The sequence below is a fragment of the Tiliqua scincoides genome, chromosome 3 (genome assembly GCF_035046505.1).
Source record: "Tiliqua scincoides isolate rTilSci1 chromosome 3, rTilSci1.hap2, whole genome shotgun sequence".
Classification (NCBI taxonomy): Eukaryota; Metazoa; Chordata; class Lepidosauria; order Squamata; family Scincidae; genus Tiliqua; species Tiliqua scincoides.
Genome location: NC_089823.1, coordinates 151,253,536 through 151,281,247, shown reverse-complemented (window position 1 = coordinate 151,281,247; position 27,712 = coordinate 151,253,536). Strand labels below are relative to the sequence as shown.

The window sequence follows — 27,712 nt, the reverse complement described above, 5'->3', positions numbered from 1 at the left end:
GAAGCGGAGCGCGATTGTTCCACTTTCCCTTCTGACGGGGCTGCAGGGACTGGGGTGCACCCCGCAGTCCCTGCAGCAGCTCTCCCTGGGTGTGGGGAGCTCTGTGCGAGCGCCTACAGGGCTCCTCAAGTCAGGGAAAGTGAGAGTGGAGAGATCGTGCTCCGCTTCTGGTTTTGCGGAGGCAGAGTATGATCGCTCCACTCTCAGTTTCCCTAACCTGGGGAGCCCTGCAGGTGCTCACGCAGGGCTCCCCGCACCAAGGGACAGATACTGCAGGGTGCACGCCAGTCCCTGCAGCCCCCCTGCCCCTGACATGACGTGCACCCTGCAGTACGTGATCCTGGGGATCATGTTGCTGCCTTCCCCCTGCCCCTGCTGCCTTCCCCCCGCCCCCGCAAAGACTTACTGCGGGTTTCAAACTCCCTGAGAGTTTGAAAACTGCAGCCCTAGATTAACAAATTTACTTCTGTACAAGCCTTTGTGAAGGACAGTCTCAGTAGGCAGGTATGTGCCCATACACACAGAAAGGGGGGAAAGGGCTTAAAAAATCCTTTAAAGGGGTATTCAATCTTCCAATCTAGGGAAATGCCACATGCAAAGAGCTGCAGAATCTCCCAGTTTGGGTGTTCCCATCTCCCAGCAATAAGAATGGTAAAAGAGTTGGGGAGCACAGGAATTCAAAGCCTGCTCCTAATCAACCAGTGTTTGTGGGGGAGAAAATAATCTAAACAGGCTGAATTAGAGCCATACATTTCTTTAAAATACTTCTAGGCTGCCTTTTGGTCTAAATAAAGCAGCTTACAACATTTCAATAAAGCAATATTAAAAAATCAATTTTGAACACAATCACCACAAAACATTAACATACAAAAACAAGTTACATAAGACTCAAATGACGAAAAACTGTAATTATGCATTTTATTTTCATTCAGCTCATTCACAAAAAAGGTGAGAATTCTCTCTAAAAGGCGAGTATAGTAGAATTACACTTCACAAAGCGCACGTTTTAACTTGCCCCGCCTGGGAATACCAGGTGCTGTAGGCTTATACCATAGTCTTTCGAGACTGAAGGTTGCCAACCATCCAAACAAACTGCAATCAACATTCTGGGAGGTATTTAAAAAAAGTGGTGGCAGCACCTCTAAAGGTTGCCCAGGCCCTTCTAACAGCTTGCAGAATGAAATCCTAAAGAAAACCACAACACTGCTTAGCCTGCACAGTACCAGGCAAATTTCCCAAAATTTCTTTGGCAGGTTGAGCAACCTTAATTTAGTTTAAATGAGCCAGTATATTCTGCCAACCAAAAAAAAAACACCCCAAAACACTGACCTATATTTTTTAAAGGTATTGCAGCAGCCACTTGTGTTCAAGCCCCCATGCTCTTTAGCTAAGCCTGTTTCCACTGCTTCTCCTGGCAGTTGCTTACCTGCCAGGTTTGTGTCCTACCTGTCCCCTTTTCCAATTATCTACATAATGAGATTGGTGGTTGGCAACCTTCAGTCTTGAAAGACTATGGTATAAGCCTACAGCACCCAGTATTCCCAGGCAGTCTCCCATCCAAGTACTAACCAGGCCTGAACCTGCTTAGCTTCCAAGATCAGACAAGATTGGGCATGTGCAGGGTAACAGTTGCTGCTATGATAAGACTGGATATCTGCTAAAGGACCATGTGGTATACTTTTCTTCCTGAGAGGTGAAGTTTTATCCCCTACTCCCCAGAGGTCTCCTTAGTTTCTTCCTTACACTGAACTCTGTCTGGGAGCATCTCATTTTCTAGGCTCCCTCTCTCCCAACTGACATCCTTAGTGTTCACCCAAATTCTGCCATTCTCTCTGTTTGCACTCACAAGCACTCAGTTTTATGAACAGAAGGTACAGAAGATGCCATTATTTTGCAGTTTCTGGGACTACCTTTGGAACCAATGATTATTTTTCTGCATTGTTATATATCTGACACGCTTGATTTCTGTTCTTCTTTGAATGTGTGTAAACTGAAAGCAACAAAGACCTTAACACCCACTTGTAGTGGGACATTCCAAGGAGTGTACTAAGTGACAGGCTGTCATCTCTTTTTTGCCTGAGTAAAGCTTCCTTGGAAGTTTAGAATCTGGCTTACCACATCCCCTTTCTCTCCCACAAGTCAAAATTCTTGACTTGAGTTCACATGCACTCATGCAACACAATGCAAAAATAGTTAATACATAGTAAGTTCTTGGACCTCAGGCTTAGAAAAGCAAAACATAGATAGTCATAGCATCAAAAAGAGAGATATGAACACAAATACTGAAAATAGCAACAATAATGCCATCTGACAACAGCCCATATATGCATGTTCATACGCAAGTGATGTGGAGAGCTCTCCCAACTCCTCCCAAATCAACTTACTGGAGAGATGGAAAAAAATATTAAGAACTGCCTAACAGGTTTTATTTTATACTTCAGTTCTTATGTTCAGTACCTTAGACTTGGCTCACCTGATCCCCAGTCCACTCCCTCAAGCATAGCTTCCCTCACTCTTTCTTTTCAGCACTAGCAATAGCTTGCTGATTCTGACATCATCACAAACTGTGATTAGCCCAAGAACTGTGGGTTTTCAAACTCTCCAGGAGTTTGAGACCTGCAGTAAGTTCTTGCAAGGGAGGGAAGGGAGGCAGCGGGGGCTACAGGGACTGGGGTGCACCCACCAGTCCCTGCAGCATTCTTCCCGGAGTGTGGGAAGCCCTGTACAAGCACCTACAGGGCTCCCCAGGTCAGGGAAAGTGAAAGAGGAGCAATCGTGCTCTGCCTCCACAAAACCCAAAGCAAAGCACTATCTCTCCACTTTCACTGACCTGGGGAGCCCTGCAGAGGCTCGCGTAGGGCTCCCCGCACACCAGGAAAGCTGCTGCAGGGACTGGTGGGTGCACCCCAGTCCCTGCAGCACAGTCAGAAGTGAAAGTGGAATGATCGCGCTCCACTTCTGGTTTAGCGGAGGCGGGGCGCAATCGCCCCACTTTCACTTCGGAAGCCTCAGGGAGCCCTGCGGACAGCGAAGCAGGGCTCCCCGCACACCCGGGAGGCTACAGGAGGCTGTGGTGAGAGGCCAGGGCCCTCAGGCTGGGGCGTTGCAAAAACCTCTGCCCTAGGAGGTCATCATGTTGGCAACCTTCAGTCTCGAAAGACTATGGTATCGCGCTCTGAAAGGTGGTTCTGGAACAGCATCTAGTGTGGCTGAAAAGGCCAATTCGGGAGTGACAATCCCTTCCACAACAGGAGCAAGTGCAGTCTGACCCTGGTCTGTCTCCCTGGCTATGGGCCTTCCTTCTTTGCCTCTTTGCCTCAGACTGTTGGCCAAGTGTCTCTTCAAACTGGGAAAGGCCATGCTGCAAAACCTGCCTCCAAGCGGGCCGCTCAGAGGCCAGGGTTTCCCACTTGTTGAGGTCCACTCCTAAGGCCTTCAGATCCCTCTTGCAGATGTCCTTGTATCGCAGCTGTGGTCTGCCTGTAGGGCGCTTTCCTTGCACGAGTTCTCCATAGAGGAGATCCTTTGGGATCCGGCCATCATCCATTCTCACGACATGACCGAGCCAACGCAGGCGTCTCTGTTTCAGCAGTGCATACATGCTAGGGATTCCAGCACATTCCAGAACTGTGTTGTTTGGAACTTTGTCCTGCCGGGTGATGCCGAGAATGCGTCGGAGGCAGCGCATGTGGAAAGCGTTCAGTTTCCTCTCCTGTTGTGAGCGAAAAGTCCATGACTCGCTGCAGTACAGAAGTGTACTCAGGACGCAAGCTCTGTAGACCTGGATCTTGGTATGTTCCGTAGGAGAAGGAAGTCATATAAAAGATAGGAGAAGATGCAGAAGCACACTATCTTAGACCATGATATGGAGAACCACCTGAACTGAGCTATTGGGTTCAAGAGTTATTTAACTAGATGAGGTAGACTCAAGGTTTTTAATTGTTTGCTTGGGAGAAGGATGCCTCTGCATGAACATACCCCAAAACAGGGTGACAAGATGTCCTCTTTTTCCAGGGCATGTCCTCTTTTTTGCCTCATGTCCTGGAAAAGATCTTGGAGCAGCGTGAAAGCTCAGGCCCCAGAAATGCTTTGGACAATGGCTCCCCTGCCTGCCTAAATGGCCCAATCAGCTGTAAAAGAAAAGGGATTTGACTGTCCCATGATTGTATGATATTGCCCACTCCCCAACTATGAACAGATTCCAGTTCTTCACAAAGAAATTCTTTGGTTTTGCAGCAAATTTGTACTGTGTAATAGTTTCACCATTAATGCTTCTCATGTATTTTGTTACCATTCCTTGTTACACGGGAACTTTAGCAGTTAAGTCTTTTCAAGTATATTCTGCTCTCTTATTCTTTAAATGTTAATCATACTAGAAACAAATGCACTCAGTATTTAGACAGTTCTTGCTTTCAAGTAGCATAGAATTGCACTTATATTGCTCAACAATATTGGCTCTGTCTTGTCCAACACTCAGAGAAAGCATTAAGGATGGAGCATATAAATAAACTTGAGAGCTAACTGAATTATAACACAAAGGCATACTGCTGTAATACTCATTTAGCAATGTACTTATTATTGTTGACTGCTGTTATGAATTCTAGAGCTCCTTTATAGCTGCTTCTTTTTTTCTTTTTCTTTTTTTAAGAAACTCCATCTGTGCAAGACAATCTCCACAACAGCATTCCAAGAAGTAACTGTGATATTTAAATAATTTCCAAAAGACTTGGAACCACCCTACTTCATCGAGTATCTTGTTCAATTGCTTGTTTATTGTTTGTTTTTTAATTTGTTCTAATGCCATCTATAGTAATAAATTTAGCTCTCCCTACTACCACCACCACCACCACTTCTGGTGGCTGTATTTTATGCCAGGTTCAGATAACATTTCCTTGTATTCAGAGTGTAAACCACACTGTGTAGTATCCTAAGGAATGCATATGGAAGTGGAATTCCTGGTCCCCTCCTCAATCCAAAAGCCCTCTGCCTACCTCAAAAGGATCAGGGGCCCTGCAAATCAGGATTTTGTCAGGTATTGAAGCTCTGGAGTTGTCAGGAGACTGACTCTTTGCAGAAACAGTAATGTCTTTCTGTCAAAAAATATATTTTAAGCATATTGTATTTAATATGCTTTTTACCAGATAATTTCATTTGAATAATTCTCTTATCAGAAGTAGCATCTATTGAAGGACGAAATCATAATGCACTCTTTTGCAAGGGTAGCTTGTCATATTTGGATTCTGTGCTTAAAATACCTTCTCCAGTACTGTCAATAACTCCAAGTCAACCTTCAAGGAAGACCACCGCCTGATCATAAAATTAGTTAAAATGTAAATAGCAACTAACCTGATACAGCAAAGATGCCACATAAATGAGCCTCTGTGGCCCTGTGCATTCTCCAATCCACATCTAATAGCCTTTGCCTTTGGCAACATGCTAGCTTTATTCCTTACAAGCTAAGGGCATGTTGAGCAAAATGGGCTGCATTTTCACTCTATAAAACCTCTTTAATCACCTGACCCCTTGTGTTCTCTTCCTCACACTCTCCCATCTCAGCATGCTCCACCCTCTTGATGACACTGCCTTCTCCAAAATCACAGTGGGGTTTTTCAGGTAAAGTCTCATGGCCAGCTCCAACTGCCACTGGCTTAGCTACTCTGATAGATCAGACAAATGAGTGCTAGGAAACTCTGAAGACCTTCAAAGAGCAAGCTTGTTACATCACTTCATCTTTGTCCATATAAAACAGGTGCATGGCATCTTGTTGGCACAAATCAGTGTGCTAGAAACAGAAAGTTTGTACCAGCTACAATATGTTAACTCATGCTATTATTGTTTATAGTTTTTAGTTTTAGTTTCCTTCTGTAACATTGTAGAGGGTCACCAATATATTCTTGGGAACTTCCAAGACAGGAACTCCTTGATTTTGGGAGGAGGTTAAAAATCCTGAAATGGAAACACATGTAAACGCTGAATAACCTTAAAAAATTACAAGATGTTTTCAGAGTTTAATAACTTATTGCCTGAGTGTTTAAATAAAGTCAATTGAAGTGCAAAGATTTAGATCTGTACGCACTGTTGCAGATTCAGAAGTAGATTTTTCTTAGATTAAAAAAAGACTGAAATCAGATACAAACATCAGACATAATTCATAAGAGACCATTGCTAGTGACCATTTTGTGTGACAGTAAAATATATTAAAATTATATTTCAACATGTAATCAGATAAGTTCTCTACAAAATGGTGTCAGACTCTCGAGCACTGGTTCCTAGCCTCTGGTCCAGGGACCACAGGTGGTCCACAAGATCCTAAGAAGAGGTCCGCAAAGGCTCAGGAAAAAAGGAAAAAAATTATGGAAATCATCAGGAAGAAATCATTTCCGCATGGATTTTCTATATTTTAAAAATTTAAAACACATAAGAGTGTGTTCTTTATTACTGTATCTAGCTGCTGACAATGTGTGGACAGGTAGGCCTGGGCTCCACGTTGGGAAGCACAGTAGACCAGGGATCCAAAGACGCTTCCTGCTGTTGCAACCTCCCTAACCTGCTTCACTCCCTCCCTCCCCCTGTTCTGCCCACTCCTGTTGCCACCCTCTCCAACTCCGTTTCACCCCCTCCTCTCCCCCTTTGAAAAGGGGCCCAAAAGAAAACCCTGATAAAATTTCACTTGGAGGCCCTGGTTGCATGTGGTCCACGCCAATTCCAGTTTTCATCTCAGTGGTCTATGGGTTCCTAAAGATTGGGATATTTAGCACCAGGACATACTTCTTAGAGAATCTGTCAAGACCTATCAGAAGTGATATCATGACCGGAAGTGACATCATCAAGCAAAAAAAAATGTAATAATCCTAGGCTACAATCCTACCCAGACTTGCCTAGGAGTGATTCCCATTTACTGTCATTGTTAAAATAATATATATAGTAACCTGTTGAAAGTACAGATGTATAACATTTCCCCAAATGCAGTCACATCCCATGGTAGCATCAAGTCTAGTATATTAAAAATGAAATATTGAAATGAATGGGGTCCCACCTGAAATTGGCTCATGACCCACCTAGTGGGTCCTGTCCCACAGTTTGAGAAACACTGCTCTAGAGTATTTGCACACAACGAATACATCCACTGAAGACTTTTTTTAAAATTCCATTGTTTTTGAATAGTAAACAGAATTAATCCAGAGAAATCTGGGTGCAACCCACTGCAATCAATGGAACTTGAGTTCTTCACTCAGAGTCAATATTAGTTAATTTATAGAAAAAAGCACACCCAACTTTCTGCAGATTGTAAATAACCTTAAGTGCTTTGTGTTCAAACAAATTCATCTTTGTTTTCAATCCAGAAAAATACACAAATACCCAAGCAGCTTGATCCTAAGCATATTTACCCATAAACAACCCCATTGAGTTTAATAGGACTTGCTCCCTAGGGAGCGTGCTCAAAATTACAGCCTGAAGTTCAGAAGGTGCAATGCCTACCATCTCCAGTTCACTTTGACTGACTATGACCCTGGTTCTCCAATTATGTGCCACAGCACCTCAGGGAGCTACAGCAAACTCAGAGAAGTGCCCCAGGTTATTTTAAATTTTTGAGGGAAACACAATGATGAAACTGCTAGGTATTTCTTTTGGCCTGGAGTTGCCATGAAAAATTGCTATAACATTAAGGGCCCAATCCTAAGTTCAACCAGCACTGGCACTGAGCCCGAGTGCTGGTGCTGGGTCCGTAAATATGATGTAAAGCACATTTTTATCACCTAGTGAGCAAGGAGCACCAGTGCTGTGCCAGCTGGAAAAGAACATGCCGACACTGGGAATAAGTGCAACCACCAGGCAGAGGTGCAGCCTCTGGGAGGTGGGAGAAAGAAGGAAGGAGGGTGGGGGAGAGGAGGAACTCGGTGGGGAGTTGGCGGACCTCTGCTCCACTATATCCTGAATTTTGTGACGGGATGGAAGGCCCAACATGAAGTCTCTCAAGCCTGCACCAGCAAAAGAGCCAGTGCAAACTTGAGAAGCCATTGAGAACCCATTGCAGTTCCTCAGGGGAAAGTGGCAAAAGTCCCCTTTCCCTAAGGAGATCTCTGGCTGCTTCCTGGAGTGCTGGATGCAGATTAATTGCTTTGGTGCTGCTGCCCCAGCGGGCACCAGGAAGCTCAGAATTGGGCTGCTCAGGTGCCGTGATCTGAAAAAGTTTGGGAGCCTCTGAGACATCCAATTCCCAGTACAAAGTAAGTACAAAGATAGCAGAAAGAACTGAATGAAAAGAAAACCTAGGTATTATTATTGTAAGCCCCAAGCAAATGTACAAAGAACTGGGCTGTTGGAGCATTTGGGTAACAAAGCAATGCGATAGACTATACCTTACAATGAAAAGGAGCAATATTAATGCTTGGTAGGTAACCCAAACTTTTAAAACTAGTTACAGTACTAAATGCAGCAAGTGCTTGTGGGTTTCCAAATTAAATTTAGAAAACACAAAGCAAGGCATGACACCAGACAGAACAGCAAAGTCAAATTCACAAAGCACAAAGAAAATCTAAAAGTCATCTCCTTCTCTAATGTTAAAATAATGAGGGAAATGAAAATAATGTTTCCTTCCAATTACTAAAGGCTTTATCTAAGTCCAAGGAGGAATACAATTTCATACACAGAACCAAAAAAGGAAAGGGGGGAGAACAAGGAGAGTTGAAATAGACAGAAAATGTGGTAATGTGTCCTAAGAAGCAAAACAATGAAAATGGACATGAAATAAGATCCAGTATGTTATTTGGTAAGATTTAGCTTACCTATATCAATTTAGAGCAAAACATCTATCTAGATTAGATGCCACACATATTACGTGTTATTGTTATAAATAACTTATTTTCATTTAAAAAAAAAAAATGATTACCAGATTTACTAAGAATACTAAGTAAGCATGACCAAAATCCAAAGTCACCAACTGGGGAACCACAGGCTGCATCAGGTCTCCATCCTGCCATTCTGGATCTCTCTACCTCTCCCCAGATAAAGAGCAGTCCACCCAAATCCTTGTCATCTCAAACAGGACATCAACCAAGCTGGAAAAGGCGCTTCATTGAGTGCTTGCATTATACCAGGGGTCTCCAAACCAGAGGGGCCAGATGCATCCCACGACAAACCTCCATTCGGCCTCTGGCCCCCGCAAGCCTCTGGCCCACTCAATTGAATGTGACCAGAGCTGTGCTCCAGTTGCATCCAAGGGTGTTCTGATGGCCGAGGAGGCCATGTGCCTCCCCTCAGAATGACTTCTAAAGGCCTAAGAACATCACTTCCTGTTTTTCCTGAAAAACCAGAAGTGATGTTTTTAGGCCATCTGAAGGCCTTAGGCTCTCTGAGACTTTCTAATGTATTTATTTAAATTTTATATTTAAAATTTATTTTTCCAGCCCTCAACACCATGCCAGATATTTGATGTGGCCCTCTGGACTAAAAGTTTGCAGACCCTTGCATTATAGAATATTTATTATTTATTTATTGAATTTGTAATCTGCCTTTCTCCCCGAAGAGCACCCAAGGTGGTTGCTTCAAACTCAGCAGATGTCTTTGTGGAGCAAGTAAGTTTGATTGAGAGGCCTAGGCATCTTTTATTTTGCAGTGGGCACCAACCAGAAAGCATGTGATATTTCAACCGTAGGCAATTAACACAGAATTATTTCTGACCCAGAAGGTAACCCACAACATGTGACGAATGACCCACAGGCCTCCACAGTGCCTGCATTTTCAGAGAGGCCCATGGGACATCCTAATTTACTTCATATGAGGTGCTTGCCAAGTTGGAAACAGCAACTCACTTGTTTGGTAAGAAGTCATTTCTGATTCAACAGGCAGGCATTCTGTGCAAAATGAAAGGATGTCCAAAGGTTTCATATTACAAAGGCCACTGGGGCATCTTATCACTTTGTTCAGATTGGAACATGCAATGGGCAAGGTTGTCTTATCTATCAGGCTAACTCAGGTGATCACCTCAGGCAGCAAATTGGTAAAAGTGCTCACCTCCACTACTGCTGCTGCTCCTCCTCCCTGAATTAGAAAAGGACGGTGTGGACAGAGTGAAAAAGAAAAGAAGAAAACACTCTAGCCCTACACTCTCTTCTCCTACACACTTCTTCCTTTTCCAGTTCAGGTTGTTGGAGGAGCAAAGGCTGGCACATTGCCAGGTAAGGAGAGGTAGCATTGAGCATTCTGCCTCAAGCATGAGTTGGTCTTAGACCATCTCTGGCATTAAACAAAGGTGCCACTTTGACAGCATCAAAAAAGGGGGATCAAGGCTACTGCAACCAAAATACAGTGGAAAGAGGCAACTGCCAAATTGATGCATGTCTTTTACTAAATATTCCCAAAGCATTTCAAAAGGATCTTTTTCAAAGACATATATTTCATCCAGAGCAGTTTGTTACATAAGCACTAACTGACAGTCCTCAATTTTTTTTTGAATTCCAAGTTTATAGAAAGATACTGCTGCTATGAAAAGATCTACATATTACTTTCTGTTGCTTCAGTACTGAATACAAATGCTTAAGACAAGGCTATACAGAATTTGCAAGTCAATAACTAGAAGCACTACAGACCCCAAGAACCCAGCAAATAAGGATACAGAGTCAAGATCAGTTAAACCAAATTAGTCACACTCTTAACAGCCTTGAACAACCCCACTGAACCTCCTTCCATCATGTCAATGCATTGCTTACTGGACGGCACCCCTCCAGCAAAACCAAAGTGAATAACTAGCTCTGAAGTGCTAGTACCCTCATAATGATAGAATACCACAATCTACTGGTAAGTTTTCCCTGTACATGTCTGATAAAAGAGCACAACAGAACTCAATGGAGCATGCTCACAAGAACTTCACAATGAATTTGCTCAAATGCTCTAACTTAACCCATTGAAGAATGGTCTGTTTGTGTAAAAGGAGGAACTGCCACTTCTTGTTTGACATTAGAACCGGTATTCTATCTGAAATATATTTATTTGGAAACCCATTCTGTTAATTTTGATGGCACCAATTTCCAAACAAGGATCATAGTTTGTTTTTGCATTGTCGGTTAAAAGAGAGAACAAAAGTAAAAAAAGAAAAAAAATCACATTTCAAATATAAACAAACCAACCAAGCATTCCAACCCACAAAAAGAGAAAGAACAGAAATATTCACAAACATGATAAAGAGCAGTGTCTTAAAAACTGCATTTGCACATGGGCATGCACGCACACACTGCATTGTCTTTGGCATGAATGAAACTATAGCAGAGCTTAAGCATTTAAGTCCAACTGCATTTAGTGTGATTTAAGGACACTTCAGTTCAATTGCTTGTAGAATACTCTTATTCTAATTTTGTAAATAACTAACAAATCTTATGTCCAGTTTTTAAACAATGAAGAACAAATAGTACCGCCAGCATATAACACATTAATGCTTCCACTACTCACACCCAGTAGCCATATCACAAAACGACTATATTCATAGATTTTCCAGCCCTGGTCCTAGGACCAAATGTATAGTTCATGGTACACCACCAGGGCTACATCCCAGAATGTGACATTATGCTAGAATTCTAAACTAACACCTTGGCAAAACTGTTCCAACATGTACGAACACTTTCACTTCAGAATTACGACTGGAAGTATACCGGTCATGATCCAGAACACTGTGAGACTCTGATGACACACAAAGCTCTGCTCTTATGGGAGGGGCCCTCTACTATGGGGTGGGGATTCCCCTTGTAAACAGGGATTTCCTCTGCACGTGCACAGGAATTCCCTGACTCACAGAAGAGAACAGGGCAGCCATTTATGGGGTCAGTTAAGTGTGCTCAAGAAACACTAAATTAGCTCACAAGGACTTTCTCCTTCTGTTTTTATTCCAGCAGCTTCCACTGCCAAACTACTTTGGAAACGCAACTGAATTTGAACAACATTTTCAACATACATTCGTTAATTAACCCAAACAAATATGTAATGTCATCCTTAAAAGACTTATCAACGTCAAATCAGAATTGTCTAAAATATATCAGTTTTATCAAACAAGTAGCAAGTTGCATGTAGAAAAATGATCTGGAACACTCTCCATTTAAATATTCAAATATCACTAACATCCCACAGTCAATGCTTAACCATCATACAGCCTGAACAGCTCTAAAAACAAACCCCCCCCCATATGTCAAAAACTGAAGGGTCACTTCCAGAAGAAACTTAAGCATATTTACTCATAAGTAACTCCCACAGAAATCAGATGTAGGTGTGTTTCTGAATGAGGGTGATGCAAGGCTTTCTGAATCAAAGATGATGCAAGTCATTTTTTTTTTAACAGGAGTGGTTCAGCTCGATTGAACCGGCAGTCTTGGGCACAAAGGGTTAAATCTCTACAAAACACACTCTGCCTTACACTGGGAAAGGCAAAATGTTGCTGTGTTTTTAAAAACACATTTTACACAACTTCCTAGTATTTGCTACTCTTTTCCTTTCCATTTCATGGCTAGGAAGCAGGGCTGGAAAAAAATGGTCTGGGGGGTTCTTTTTTATTTATTTATTAATAAAGCAACGATCAGTTTACCTTTAGAACTCTTTGCTTTCTCCTCTGAGGCCTTTTGTTTTCAGTTAGCACCTAAAGAAAGACATCAAATGGCAGAATAAGTCTTGGTGAACAAGCACACAAATCACTATTATTTTGAAAAGCAATTTTTTTTTGGGGGGGGGGGGGTTAACATCTGAAGTCTTCCACCACCCCAATAAGGGCTTTTTCTGTGCAGAACTTCCAAAGGCTCTGATGGGGAGAGCTGAGATGTTGAAGCAAGTCACCGAAAGCACAAAAAAAGGAGAGGGGGGGAAAAAAAAGAGGGTGAACAAGGAAGGAGGGAAAAATAACCTTTTTCCCCCCCTTTGGAGCGGGGTTTAATGAGGCTCTGTGTTCTTCACAGCAAAAGCCACAAGGTAGCCATCTTGCTTCCTTCTGCAGAAGAAACCTCTACAGTGTAGCAGTTCTTCAGGCTGTTTTGGGGGTATTCTGCTCATGGTGTTTTAAAAGGAGCAGCAGCAGCAGCCAGGCACAGCACAGCACAGCGAGCTCTGCCTGCCAACACTGGGGACGTGCTGGGCATGCCTGCTCTCCAATATTCCTGAGACGAGAGAGGGAGGAAGGGGGGAAAGAACGGCTCCAGAAAAGGCTCAGCCAATGGCAGAGCGAGGCCAGCAGCAGTCGCTGCCCCAGTGCTCTCTCCCCTGCCGAGCCCTTCCCAAACAAAGGGTCTCCTATGTGGGCTTGACGCGCAGCGTGAGGACACCCGGGCGGGCGCGCGCAAGCTGTGACATGGACTCGCTGCCACTGCGGAGCGCGCCGGCCAAGGGGGAGCGCTGCCTGCAGGCGGGCAAGAGGGAGGGAGGAAGGAACGCGGTGGGAGGACTCACTGCCCCGGCTCCTGGTCTGAACGGGGGGGAGCAAAGCTCCGCAGGAGGGGAGGAGGGAGGCTGATCTCTAGCAAGGGCTGCGGCCCCCCAAGCGTGACCCCCCCCCGCTCAGGAGGAAGGTACGGTGCACTTTGGCTTTGCAACGCGAGGGCTACCTAGTGGTGATGTTGCAGGGGAGGGTCATGCGAGGACGCCACCCGCACTCTCCCAGCACGCGCCGTGCCCACTCCTGGATGCTCATTAAGGGCTCGTGATAAGACAAGCGAAAGGGGGGAGAGAGAGAGGGAGGGAGGGAGGAAGAGAGGCAAGACTGTGGGTTGCCTCCTCCACCCACTACCACAGGAGAAAAATGATCTCGTCTCTTGCATGCTCAACAGGTTGCTGATTGATCTGTGTCTCCCCCCCCCCCAAGTCTTTAATTTTCTGCCCAGCTCACAAGTGTGTACATTTCATCTCTGCTGCGTTAGATGCAAGGTTGGGCAGAAATGGCTTACAGCCCAAGCCTAGGCGTGTCTACTCAGAAGTAAGTCCCATTAGAGTCAGTGGGACTTACTCCCAGGAAAGCATGGATAGGATTGGGCTGTAATGAGCCTCCCAAGACTGGCCAAGCTGTGCCAGTCATGCCAACTTTCTGACACGATTTTAGATTTTGCTTGCTCCTACACTCTTCCTTCCTGTTTTCTTTTAAGAATACAAGCTAATGTTTGAATTCCTTATTCAGACAATGTCAATCAAAGATTCAGTGAGGTGCAAGAGCACAGAAAATGTAGCTACCACCTGCTTATTATAAAGCATTTACTCCATTCTAACAATCAATATAGTAAATATCTCTGTCATAAATATCTATAATATCTCTGTAGATATACTAATAGCTATAGAAAAAAAACATTGTAATGCAGATGTCTTCAGGAGTTTAAGTAAATTATCACCTCCATTTTTACTTCACTTTGAACTTCTTTGTCCTATAAAATAACACTAGGTTTTCCAGCAAGGTACTAATGGCTTGCAAGTCAGGGGTTTTCAAACTGTGGCGTGCAAGTCAGGGTTCTTGGAAACTCTGGAGTTCTACGGAACCAAGTTGGGAACCTTGGAAGTGGCTTTCCATTGTATCAGACTAGCGGTTCATCTAGCTCAGTATTGTCTGCAGTGACAGGCAGTGGCTCCCAAGTGTTTCCAACAGGTCTCCTCCCCCCCTTCAGATGGAGATACCGCCAATTGGACATGGGACCTTCTGCATGTAAAGCATGTGTTCTACCACTGAGCTATGGTCCCTCTCCAAGCAAGAGGGTTCCTCCCTGAGATGATTTGAGAATTGACAAGCTGCCTTGGAAAACAACTTGCCTACCACCATCACTCTACCCCTGCAATGCTCAACCACATGGCAATGTTGGATGTGTTCCATGATATATGCTCAGTTTTTGTGGGACAAAACTATGAGAGACTGGGCCAGTACTCTCCAGGGTGTGCAATTTGCTCTTGCAAAATACCCTCAAATCCTTTACAACTTGCAGGGGTTCTTCAACAGGCGAGTTGATGTAGATAAAGTCTCCTGCATGCATTTATTTTGAAAACAACTGCTGTAAGAAAAGCCCTTTTGCTAAACCCTACACACCCAACCTTTCATAAACTCAGTCCTCTGCTTCCTGCATGAGATGCACACATTACTCACTTAATTGCTAAGAAATAACTTTCTTTTTTTTAATTCCACCAGACACCTAAGGACCTATTCTGTACTAAAACCTCACTGAAATAAAAAAAATTTTTTTTGCTGTGTTTGTTCTATGCAGATAAGTCAAGGCTGCTATACAGCAACAGTTATTCAAAACATCAAAGCAACCAGTATATTAATCCAGTATATTAATTTTAATATATATTAAAATGTGCATGCATTTATACTGTTATCCCCCCACCCTCGAATGCATACATTGAGTGATCTGTGCTGCACAGACAGCCTGAAGGAAATGGTCTACTTTTCCAGTTTAAAAAAATCTTCCCTTTCTGGTGATCTGGAGGCAAGTTCCATTTGCTACAAGCAACCAGATGAATTCTACTACTCTCTGGTATCTTTGCTCTAATAAAAGGATTTACAGCACATTATAGTTTAATCAGCAAGTTATTGATATTGTGCCAAACCGTGAGCCTGGGGAGGCCTGGATGTGCTCCCCCCCATTGGTTGCAAGGCCTCTGGAGGCGTTCTAAGGCCTTCCGAAGGCCCTAAACGTCACATCCGGGTTTCAAAACTGGAAGTGACTTTTTAAGGCTCTCAGAAGGCCTTAGATGACCTTCCTTAGAAGGACTTCCTGAGGGTTGGGGAGGCCACATGTGGCCTCTCCAGCCCTCAAAACACCTCCAGATGGGGAAGTAGCAGGCAAGGGCAGCCCTCAGGGCAGCACAGCTGGGGGTGCCACTGCTGCTTCAGCCTTGCTGTCTAGGAGCACTTGCACCTGCTGACTCCCCAATACACCACTGATGCCAAATGACATACAATATGTCATCATATGATATTGTATTTTATTCTATGGTTGGGAAGCTGCCCTCCCTAAGGTATGGTCAGGTGCTCATCTTGACTAGGGACAGGACTAGTCCTGCCTAGGCAGGACAGTCCTGCCTAGGGACAGGACTCTCATCAGGCAAGCATAGACTGGTCACCAGTTCAAATCTATAGTTACCAGTCTGGCAGGAAGGCTCCTACTACTGTCTTGTCCATTCCCCAGGAGTAAGTGGGGAAGCCCTCCTGTCATACTCAATATCATGCAAAACTTCATACAGCTTTAACCATCCTATCACCCTAGCAATCAGTGTGGTTAAATACTGATGAAAGGCTGAGTTCCCATCCTCCCAACATACTGTATGCTTCTGGAGCAAAAATGTTATAATTATCTCTATTAGTGCTATGTTCAGAAGTGAGGAGTGGTATTTATTCCAGGCTAGTGTGCTCTTTTGTCTATGGCACAAGACTTCTTTGCTGCTGGGATAAGAAAAACAGCAGATGCCTTAAAACCAGAGACTGCTGCTGTCTCCGGGCAGGGGGAATTGTTTCATGTAAAGAAGTTGTTAGAATATTTTATTTTTGAATGAGGGCCACTTTGCAAGTTATGCTTTTCCTAAACAGAAAGCATATCCCAGTAGGAAAAAGTGTGAAACCAATGTCTACATCTGACACACACAGGGTAATTGCAGAAGTACATTTTGCTGTGGGTAAATGTACATATGGTTGCAATCACATGTGTGATTCATACTTCTTTATTCATGCAGCTGGTGCTTTTTGTGTAGGAAAAGTTTAATATGTGAAGTAGCCCTTATACTGACTGAGGGTGCAATCCTAACCAACTTTCCAGCACTGGCATAGCTATGTCAGTGGAGCATGTGCTGCATCCTGCAGTCGGGGGACAGTCATGGAGGCCTCCTCAAGGTAAGGCAATGTTTGTTCCCTTACCTCGGAGTTGCATTGCTCTTAAGTCAGTGCTGAAAAGTTGGTTAGGATTGCGGCCTTACTTTGATAAAGTTTCAGAATTTGTGCAGCCCAATCCTATGCGTGTTTATTCAGAAGTTAGTTCTGCTTTCATCACCAGAGCTTGCTTCCTGGTAAGGATTGTAGCCTTTATCTAGTAAGATATCTTACAATATATTGTTTAATGAGATTCAGAATTTTCAGTGGCTGTCCCTTCACCGCCAGGATTTTGGGTTCATATTTATGATGACGATGATGATTTATATACAGCTTTTCAACAAAACAATTCACAAAGTGGTTTACATAGCAAAATAAATAGTTCCCAAAGGTTAAAAAGATACAGAAGAAGCATCAACAAATAGCCAATGTAAAAGACGCTATGCTGGGGATGAAGATGACAGTTGCTCTCCCCTTGCTAAATATAAGAGGAGCACCACTTGAAAAGTGCCTCTGTGCCCATTTAGCAGGGAATTATTTATGCCCAGACTCAACAGCAACGAAGTACAACTGCACCTGCAACATTTGGATTCAGATTCTGAAATTGATGCTAAATTAAATATGCAAGAATACCACTTGTTTTTCTGTCTGAAAGAAGGTTGGGGGGAAAAAACAAGAGCCTTGGTTTTGGCATGCAGAGTTCAGCCTGAGCGTACAGTACTAATATCACTCTGCTTATCTGTGCTGCACTCCAGGAGTCTGTCAATTGTTTACATTGCAGAACAGATCTTCAATTTCTCACTTTTCCACATTGCAGTAGGAAGACATTTTTGAAAAATATTTTGCTTACCAATGTTTTCCTACAGTATAATTTCTATAAGAAATTTCCCTCTCCCTTTGTGCATTATATAGGGACAATAATTTTACTTATGCAACAGTCTAAATTCTTAAGATGAAAAGCATTCTTTGCTATACAAATTGGGACAGACAAGGACAGATTCATAAACAGAGCATTATGTTCAGTATACAATATGCACACCGTTTTGCCCCATGGAAGTACCCAAGAAAATGAAACTGACAGTGAAAAAGAAGTTAAAGAATAGGGGGCAGCTCATTAAAAAGGCAGAGAGAAGGCTTAAGGAAAGGGGTGAAGAAGCAAAGCTGCTATACAATAAGAAGGTCAGGAGGAATCAAAGGGAAGCATGTTTAGCCTGAAAAAGAAGTCTCAAAAAAGATGAAGGGAGAATTCCATCCTTTTCTCGACCTGCTCTCTGCTGAAACCTTTTTTTGCTCCTTGCATTTATTGCTTTCCATGTCAACACCCACCATTCTTTTTTGGTGACCTTGACAAATGTCTGTTTGTTAGTTAATTAAAAATAAATAGGTGCACACAATAATATTACAGCTACTGTAGTTTTCTGCTTCTGGGGGGATTTCCCCATGGGTTTCCATCACATTCCTAGGCCTATTGTTGGATTCAACACTCATCACCTTACTGCTTTTTAAACATTTTCTTATTTATTTCTTTGGATGCCTTCCTTGCCCCCAATGTTGGTAGGCCATTGCCCCTGTCTGCCAACCAGACAGGACACAGTCTTTTCCTGGACACACTGCCACGGTGGATCCAATGCAAGCAGTGGGAGGACAGCCCACTCATCACTTCACTCTTTCAGTGGACTGGATTGTTCTGATGCCAGTAGTATCAGGAAGAGGGAGCCACCAGGGCATGCAAAGCCTTCTCCATCACCTTGTTCATACTGGTCCCCAAGTAGTTCAAGGTGCAATTTGACAGTGTCTCATTTTTCTGGGCAGTGCTCTGCTTGGAGCATCTAAGCCAAGCACCAGTGGAGAGGACAGTATATTCACAAGCTGATTTTCAGCAGATTCACAAGCTCTCCTCATTTTCCTGACCTGTGCATTTCCCTGTCTGAACTGTCATTTTTCTGTCTGAACTGTGCAGTCTTGGAGAGCTTGAGATCAGAAGAAAGGAGGGACCACAAAGACTCTACCCAACCTTAGCTGCAATCATGTGCGTTGCATTTACTGTAACCAATTTAACAAATGCATAGAAGAGGGAATTGTTAAAGGTCCAAGATTCCTAAACTTGAAGGTTTGCCCACCCCTGCCTTAGAATATAACCAGATGTTTTTATCTTTACTGTGTGAGTTGCCCTGAAAATATGTTGAATGGTAGCACATATATTTATTAAATGCTACCCTCACTTATAAATATCAGGAATCATGGAAACCATTGGGAGGGTGTCGTGCTTGCCTCCTGTTGTTGTCTACAAGCTCCAGGGCTGGAGTCAAGTATGTTTCCATCTATGGTTGTCTTCTCACAGTTGCTCCTTCTGCTGCCATACCCTGCCACCCTTTAGCACTGCCTCATTCTTTATTTCCTGTCTGCTCCCACTTCCACCTTTACCCCTCAGCAGCTGTATCAGATGTTCCAGGTGGTTGCATCTGGGAAACCATAATATAACATTGTGGTTTGTTAACCTACTGTCAAAAATGATCCATTTGTTAAGCCACTGTCAGGAATGATCTAAAGCTGTCTACGTAACATCCGACAAAATGAATGCATGGCAACATATGCTATATTAGAGGAACCCTATGCCTATTCTGGGCCTTTTCATGTCTGTACTGGATGGTATTATGCAGAAATTGCTGGACAATCACTATTGTATTTTGAAACTTGTGTGAAGTATATTGTCAAAACGCAAATAAAAAAAGAGATTGTTTATAGGGCATGCTCAAAAGCCTTGTTTGAAAAATGGTCAAGTGCTTTGTTGTGTTTCATTATATTGCTTATTTGCATTCATCTGACTAACAATTATGCAATTTAATTCCTGGTCTTAGTATCCAGTCGAGAGAGGAATGATTCATCTGTCCACTGAGACTGCTACTCCCATGTGCGGATAACAACCAACAGATAATAGACTGTCGGCTATTATCTGGCAGGATTTTGTTAGTTTGTGTAAAAGATACAGAATAATACCAGATGAGACCAGACCAGGGAAACATTTACAGACCAGAGAAAGGATTTTGAGGCATTGACGTACAGCTTAAGCAAGACACCAAAGCAGCTGCTTAAAAGAATGTAGAGGTAACTCTGCTATCTGCCACCTAAATCCTAATTACATTTACTGGGGAATTTCATGCCACTGCTTCAATGAAACATACAGCCCAAGTAGGCGGGACCAATCTAATTCTGTAGAATTAAGAGCAGAAAAATCCACTGAAATAAACACTTAGGCACAGCTATACTACCAGTCAATATCCCTACAAATTAACACACTTTTATTTTTTTAAAAATGAGAAGCCACATATAGATTGTACTCACTAGGACAGAGCAAAGATACAGAAACGTCACATTTCCATTCATAGGAGAACATTCAGACTACCAAAGCGAGAAGAAAAATATATTCATTCAGGGGAAGGTGCGAGAGGAATGGGATCCTGCACAGTCCCCCTGAGCTATGTGCCAGCTGTGATTTTCTGTTCTGTAACTATACATCTATGAAGAAGATAAAACTATGTTACTGGATACATTAAAACAAAGTTGAAATGGTTTATTTCTGAATCTAGTTTGTATTAGAGCTGTATTCGGTGTTAAAACACAAAACTCAAGCAAGCATAATACAGTCTTCGATACAAGACAGAACTAACTTTAAACACCTGCTTTAAAAGAGCAGTGATAATTTGTGAAGTAGTCTTTTTTATTTTTAATAAAATGGGAAATGCGCTACAATATTACCCAGGCTTTGGTGAGGGCGGCCTCCATTCCTGAGAGTATTTTTCTTCTTTTTGTCTAGTTTTGTTCTAAAATTCTGTGAAGTACAACATGTTTGGCTCTGCTGTGTGCCTGAACGGGTGCTTAGTGACTTGTTTGTTGCGCAGCCTGCCTGAGCCTATGCAGGTTCCCGTATAAATAAGTCCTGCTGAATTGATTAGGCTCACTGAAATCAATCTAGCAGAATGGACCTCACCAGAGTCTGGGTAATATTTTAGCACATTTCCCATTGCACTAAAAAGCAATGTTGGACTGTGGACAACAACGAGAACATGAGTTGCATCTTGAACAAACAGTGCCAATGTTCCTAACACTGAAATCAAGCCACGCTGTATCCCAAATGCAGATGTTCTCTCCTCTGTGGAGAGGGAACAAATGACAGTCTCTGCTTGGACATGTGCACGAGCCACACCCCCTGCTGCTGAGGTGCCGCTTAGCTACTCCCCTGCCCGCCTCAAAGTTTGCATTCCCTTTCTCAAGGACATCCACACAGGGCTAAATAAATGGTTTTAATGGTGTTCTAGAAATTTTACCGAGTATGAATATTCTTTGCTTACCTCTAAGGGTTCAGAGGGCGGCATTACAGGCAGCGCAGCTGGTGGGGGCTTCTTCAGTTCTTCACATTTTCTCTTCTTACATATCCGGTGACTAGTTTTGCGCTTTCTGCAGCAGCTACATTCCTCACAGTTAGTTTTCCTCAGACAAGGCTCACATACTCCACATCGCCTTCGCTTCTTCTTTTCCGGGACAGGTTGCAAAGCAGTGTACGAGACAGGAAGTCCACCGGCTGGCTTTTCACAGGAGAATGGCTCTGAAGCGGGATTGTTCTCGCATTTCCTGATATCCTGAACAGAGTTCACGTCTTTGCCCTCACTCCCCAATTGTGGCAAAGGGTTGTGTGAATTCTGATTGGATTTACCTGGCACACTTGTCCTTTCACCTGTATCCCCTGCAGTGTTTGGTGGCAGCCTGGAATTAGAGTCTTCTGAGGATTTTGGAAAACTTTCCTGAAAGCCCTTGTTGCTCAGAGAAGCGGTATCTGCTGTGCTTTTTTCTGGGCTGAGCAACCGAACAGGCACAGCAGCTGAACCTATGCAGAAAGTTTCCGAAGCAATCTTTTCAAGTGTACGCTCAAGATCTCCCAAGATAAAACTGGTCAACGAGGTATTCAAAACTGTTTTACAAACCGAAACTTTATTTGATGGGTCACATTCTGAATAATTTTGTCCAGATTTGAAAAAAGAATCAAGTGCTTTCTTGCTTGGCTCCAATTCTGAGCCCTTTGGTAAATGAGATGCCACATCAAGGTCTGGATCTTTTAAGCTACTTCCTGAATCACAGACACAGTGTGAACTGGGGTCTTCTCCAACGACAGGCTCAGGATCTTGTTCGAAGTTGGATTCTGTTAACACGCATGGTTCATCTAAACGTAGTTTTGAGATTAATTCAGAGGTAATCAAAATGGCAGGATCAGGTTCACTGTTAGGTAGCACCAAACCAGTTGTGGAGTGAGATTCTGTGGAAGGCCCAAACCCTTTTTCAAGGACCTTTGGGTTAATTTCAGAGGAGAGTCTCAATGTTGGAGAGGAATGTGAACAGGAATGTTTGCTGGGGGCAGGTAGCAAATCCGAGCTACTCTTAAAATGTGTTTTCACAAATGTTCCTAATCTGTTTTGAAGTACCTCTGAAGTGATGGCAGAGTTGAGGTGTGAACGTGGAGGAACAGGCGTGGCTAAATGTTCATTTGAGGTATTGGTAGAGAGACTGTTCAGTGCCTGTTCTCTAGGCGCAAGGTCTTCACACTTGCATTCCTCCTTTAATAGCTCTGGATTGTGGGTACCTGGTATATCACTGTGGGAAACGGAAATATTGTTCTCAGGAGAAATCTCTCCTTCTTTGGCTTGACTGTCACACTCTGAGGAGCAGTCTTTTTCTGTGTCACACAGAGTGTCAGCTCCTTTGGCAGAAGATAACTCACCATTTAAGTTAAAATCTAGTTTGAAAACCCTTGCAGTCTCTACAGCTTCTTTCTCTTTTGATCCACAGGAGGTTTTTGATGCAGACTTCTCTCTTTTTCCTACACTTTTCTCTGGGCTAGACTTCTTATGTCTCGTGATTGTCGATGTCTGGAACAGTCTATGGGGAAATGGCTTTCTGCGAAGAGTCATTGTAAAGCCATTGTAGCTCAAAGGAGGTTGGTTGTAAAAGGGAACATTTTCAGTTAATCCAAGATTCATCCATGATGTTCCTGATAAAGCTTTGGTAACGCTGCTCCTGAGGCATCTGCACGATGTGCCCAACACTGATTTTTGCTCTCCTGGTGTTTTCTTGCTATCATTCTTTTCTGTCATTAACTTTTTGCAGTTTGCAGTACTTTCTGTCTTTGGGGAAGTTTTCTTGGCATCTTTTGTTACCTGGAAAGATTTGTTTTTGACTTGACTAGATTTCTTTTTGCTTATCTGCTCCTTTTTAACTAATCGTGAAGATCTGGCATCACGAGCCATATCTGTCAAGCAGCAGACGTGCAACTCGGGGTATAATTAAAGATCATGGATTCTGGCCATTGTTTTTCATTTCAGTAGAAATCTGCATCTTCACCTTGGTATTCTCTGTATGATACAGAGCTGAAAAAGAAAAAAGTATCATGAATGGATGATAATATTTATAAAGTTGAGTGTTGCAAATCCTTCACATGCAGGATCTCAGTAATCCTTATAACATTTCTGTAAGGTCAATATTATTATAGATAGAAAGTGCTGAGTGAGAGTCTACCTAAAGCTGCCTACATAGTTCCAGGAACAAGGTTTGAACCAGGGACTTGCCTGTTTTACAGATCAGTGTGCTTTGTTTAGCCATTGTGCTATAGCAGCATAGTAACTAAAAGTAGCAGACTAGTTTTTCTTAAATGAAAACATCTAAAACAGTGGTTCTCAAACTGTTAGCACCAGGACCCACTATTTAGAATGAGAATCTGTCAGGACCCACCAGAAGTGATGTCATGACCAGAAGTGACATCATCAAGCAGGAAAATTTTTAACAATCCTAGGCTGCAATCCTACCCACACTCACCCAGGAGTAAGTCCCATTTACTATCACTGTTAAAAGCATATACATAGTAGCCTGTTAAGTATACAGATATGTAACATGCAGTCACATACCATGGTCACATACCACATACCATCAAGTCTAATATATTAAAAATAAAATATTGAAATGAATGAGGACCCACGTAAAATTGGTTTGTGACCCACCTAGTGGGTCCTGACCCACAGTTTGAAAAACACTGATCTAAAATGTACTTCAATTATACATTATAAGAAAAAAAAAACTTTGAAGATGCCCATTAGGGATATAAAGCACAGTATAAATTTGTGAACAAATGAATGTCTTCAACTATTTTTAACAAATAGCAACCGGAAAGGGAAGTGGGCATCCTGCAGAGACAGCATCAAGGGGTCTAAATGCCATTTATTTCAGTGGGTCTTATGGCTGGTGCACTTATTATGACTGCCACACAGAGATACCTCCATGCATTTATGTGGTAGCTGTCTTCACATGTCAAGATATTGATATACAATGGCTTACCAATGGAGTATTTTCTCCATTCTGTAACAGGCTTCTTTTTTGACATTTGCACTTGGACTAATAAAATCACTCTGTTTGTGTGGTAAGCTGCTATACATGCAAAGCTCACCACATAGAAAGAGTCACAGCATGTCAAGTAATGTGCAGTGGTGGCCACATGGTGGCTAAAATGCTTGCTTCAACCCTCAGGCATGCCCAGTTTCCTCTGAATTGTGCCCCATAACTGCACAAAACTCTTGGTTTTTTCAATTTGCTCTCTACAAACTTGGAAAAGAAGCTTTATTACTTAGTCTTTTCTTACCTGCTTTATTTGTTACATAAAACACATGCACAGCGGAAGTTTCTTTTGTTTTGCCAGGCATGGTTTATTTTACTAAGAACTGGGAGTTTAGCTTTTGCAATATGCATGAATTTTCCATGTCCTTGAAGAAGAATGTTCTCAAAATATGTTTTTCCCCCCAAGAAAGCATGCTTGCAGTACACTGGAAGTTGTCTCTCCTATTGTCGCTACTTCAATTTCCATGTTCCTATTCAGTGCTTTCTCACCTCTTCTTTTCACTAGTGATTTGCATGCTGCTGCTGAGACATTGTTAAGATACTGGTCAAGGTCATTAAGGGTCAATCCAATCCAATTTTCCAGCACCGGTGTAGCCACAATGCTGCCCCAAGATAGGGGAACAATTGTTCCCATGCATTGAGGACGCCTCTGTGACTGCCTCCCCACCACAGGATGCAGCGCATGTCTCAGTGGCATGGTTGCACTGGCACTGGAAAATTAGATAGGATTGGGTCCTAAGTCACTTGCACTGGCTGCCTGTACATTTCCTGACTTCAAAGTGCTGGTTTTAGCTTATAAAGTCCTTAACAGCCTAGGACCCAGATACTTGAAGAACTCTCTCTCTCTCCTCATATGAACCTGCTCATCCCTTGAGGTCATCTTAGGAAGCAGCAGTGCAGCTCGGAGATGTTGGTTGTAGTGTAGACAGTAGTGTGCTAGAAGCGTGCTGGTTATATCTCTCGACGGGGATTTCTCTGTGGTTGCACCCAGCCTGTGGAACTGTAGCCCACATGAGATCAACATAGTCCCTAGGTGTTTTGCCAGTCTTTAAACATTTTTCTTTTTTAACAAGACTTTGCAGTTGCAATCCTATGCATGTCTATTCAGAAGTAAGCCCCACTGAGTTCAGTGAGATAGCTCCCAGGTAAGTCTGTATAGGACTGTAGTCTTACAGCCCAATCCTGAGCTGCTTGGCATGTGGGGCTGCCACGGTGCCGAAAATGGCTGCTGTGTCACTGGAAAGGGCTGCCGCTGCATTCTAAGCACTATCTGTGCGGTGTCAGCGGCTCCTCGGGGGGAAAAGGACTTTTGTCCTCTTTCCTTGGGTTACCGTAGAATCAAGAGCCTCCGTGTCGGGCCACTGGTCCAAAACGGAGGCTCATGATCTGGTGGAGCTCCACCAGTCCCGCCTCACTCCCGCCCCTCTCCCTCCCCCGGCACGCTTCTTCCCCACCCTCTCCCGGCCCTCCGCCTGCCTCCCCCTGCCCTGGAACACCTCCTCCCCACCTCCCCCCATGCCCCCATCTACCTCTCTGCTGCCTGGCAGTCCACGTGACCGCCAAGTGGCGAAGCACTGGTGATCCACTAGTCCAGCACAGGCCAGTGCTGAGTTAGCACCGGCGCTCTGCCTCACAAATGTGCCTCACATCATGTTTGTGACAGTGCGTGCCAGTGGTAAGATGGAGCACACTGGTTAGGATTGGGCCCTTAGTCTCAGCTTTTAGTTTTAATACGTATGTTCAATTGTACTTGATTTTTTCTGGCTACTGATCTGTTATTTATTGCAGTTGTAAGATTTTTTTTTCTTTGCAATTTAGCTGTTTGAATAGTTTGTTTTATTATTTTGTAGTGCCTTATACATTTACTGTTTTTAATGGTTGTAAGCTGCAATGAGTTTGCCATGGAGAAAGAAATGTGAGGTATAAATATATTAAAAAAAGCCATAATATTTATATGATCATTACAGATAACTTACATGCCAATCCTAATGAAATCTCTCCAGTTGATGCAGCCATGCCAGTGGAACATTTGGGGAAAGCCTCTGCTGCCAAAATGGGTCTTCTCAGACCTGTCCCAGCCATTTGCTGGTGCAAGTCTGAATAGAGTAAGGGAGAGGGAAGAGGGTTAGGATCTGGTACACACCAATGCCACCAGGATCTACCCCACTCTGCCTCCTATGCACTGCCGCTTCACCCAGAAACTCCCTAGTTCAGGGGTGTTCAATAGGTGGATCGCGATCTACCGGTAGATCACGAGGCAAAATGAGTAGATCGCGGAGTGCCGACCCCCCCTTCAGGTGCCTCTGGGAGGAAACGCCGGGAGTAAGGCCCATTGTACTCAATGGGGCTTACTCCCAGGTAAGTGTGGCTAGGATTGCAGCCTCACAGCCTAATCCTAGGCATGTCTACTCAGGAGTAAGTCCTGTTATACTCAGTGGGGCTCAAGGTACACCAACATACATTGTACACATAAATGTTATATGTTATAATGGCGCGAACATTGTAAAAAAAACTCTGGTAGATCTCCGGGCCTTGCTGGGTTTCAAAGTAGCTCTCGAGCTGAAAAAGTGTGAGCACCCCTGCCCTAGTTCCTTCCTCTCCCTGCCCTATTCTGTTCCTTCCACCCCCTGCCCCAACTTATATTTGCTGCTGGAGGTAGCCAGCAGCAGGTCTCCACCGTCGTAAATGGCAGTGCAGTCCTAGGTTGGAGGGGCTCATATTTTTAGGCTATTAACTAAACTCATACCTATTTTTCAAGCAAAGTAAGTAGGTTGCGCAAAATGTTACCTGCGGGTTTAACAACTGTTTTTCAAAAAACCATGACAACCTCTTTGGTTGAAGCAATAAAACTTATGACATGACAGTGCATTGTGGCTACTTTCCCTTGAGAGAAAATAAAATGTATGACATATCCAGACCACGCAGACCCTTTATTTGGCTGAAATACGCAATATAGTACAGTTGCATTTTAATTCAGAAACCCTTCAAACCACCTCTCACATTGTAGATTTAAAGTAAGAAAAGATGATGGTCCTCAAAGAATAGGAGTCTGCAACACAATACATTTTAAGAATTGCTGAGCAATCCAGCAATGATTTCAGTGAAAAATTATATCCCCCCCCAAAAAACAACAACAACAACAACATAGGAGCAGCTGAGTAATGAAGTAAGCTCCTTGGGGTGTTGAGCAATCTCTTTTCTGCAAGGTTTGCAAGCAAAGCAAACCTAGATGAGTATCTGTCAGGGGCTATCAAGATAAGAATGTTCTATGCACCTCTATGCACCTATTCCCTACCCTGGCCTCTGCTTTGGTCAGGAGGCAGAGTACAGCCCCACCCACCATATATACTATCAGTGTAATATGAGCATAATGGTATCTGTTGATAACAGGACCAGGACATAAATAAACAGCTCCCTAACTGGGTGCAGGGAATTTTCCACTTCTTCTCCATTTATCTGACTTGTGCCTAG

General features: G+C 43.3%; 1 protein-coding gene across 1 annotated transcript in view; it reads right to left on the bottom strand.

The window, feature by feature from the left end:
• The window catches only part of TET1 (tet methylcytosine dioxygenase 1), a 64,339-nt gene extending 41,236 nt beyond the window's left edge, over positions 1–23,103 (bottom strand). Inside the window, exons 1-2 of the mRNA XM_066620675.1 lie at positions 21,157–23,103; positions 12,569–12,619 (exon numbers count right to left, since the gene is read on the bottom strand). Coding sequence (XP_066476772.1) covers positions 12,569–12,619; positions 21,157–23,103 — 1,998 coding nt within the window. The remainder of the gene's footprint in view (positions 1–12,568; positions 12,620–21,156) is intronic.
• Between the last annotated feature and the right edge of the window lie 4,609 nt (positions 23,104–27,712).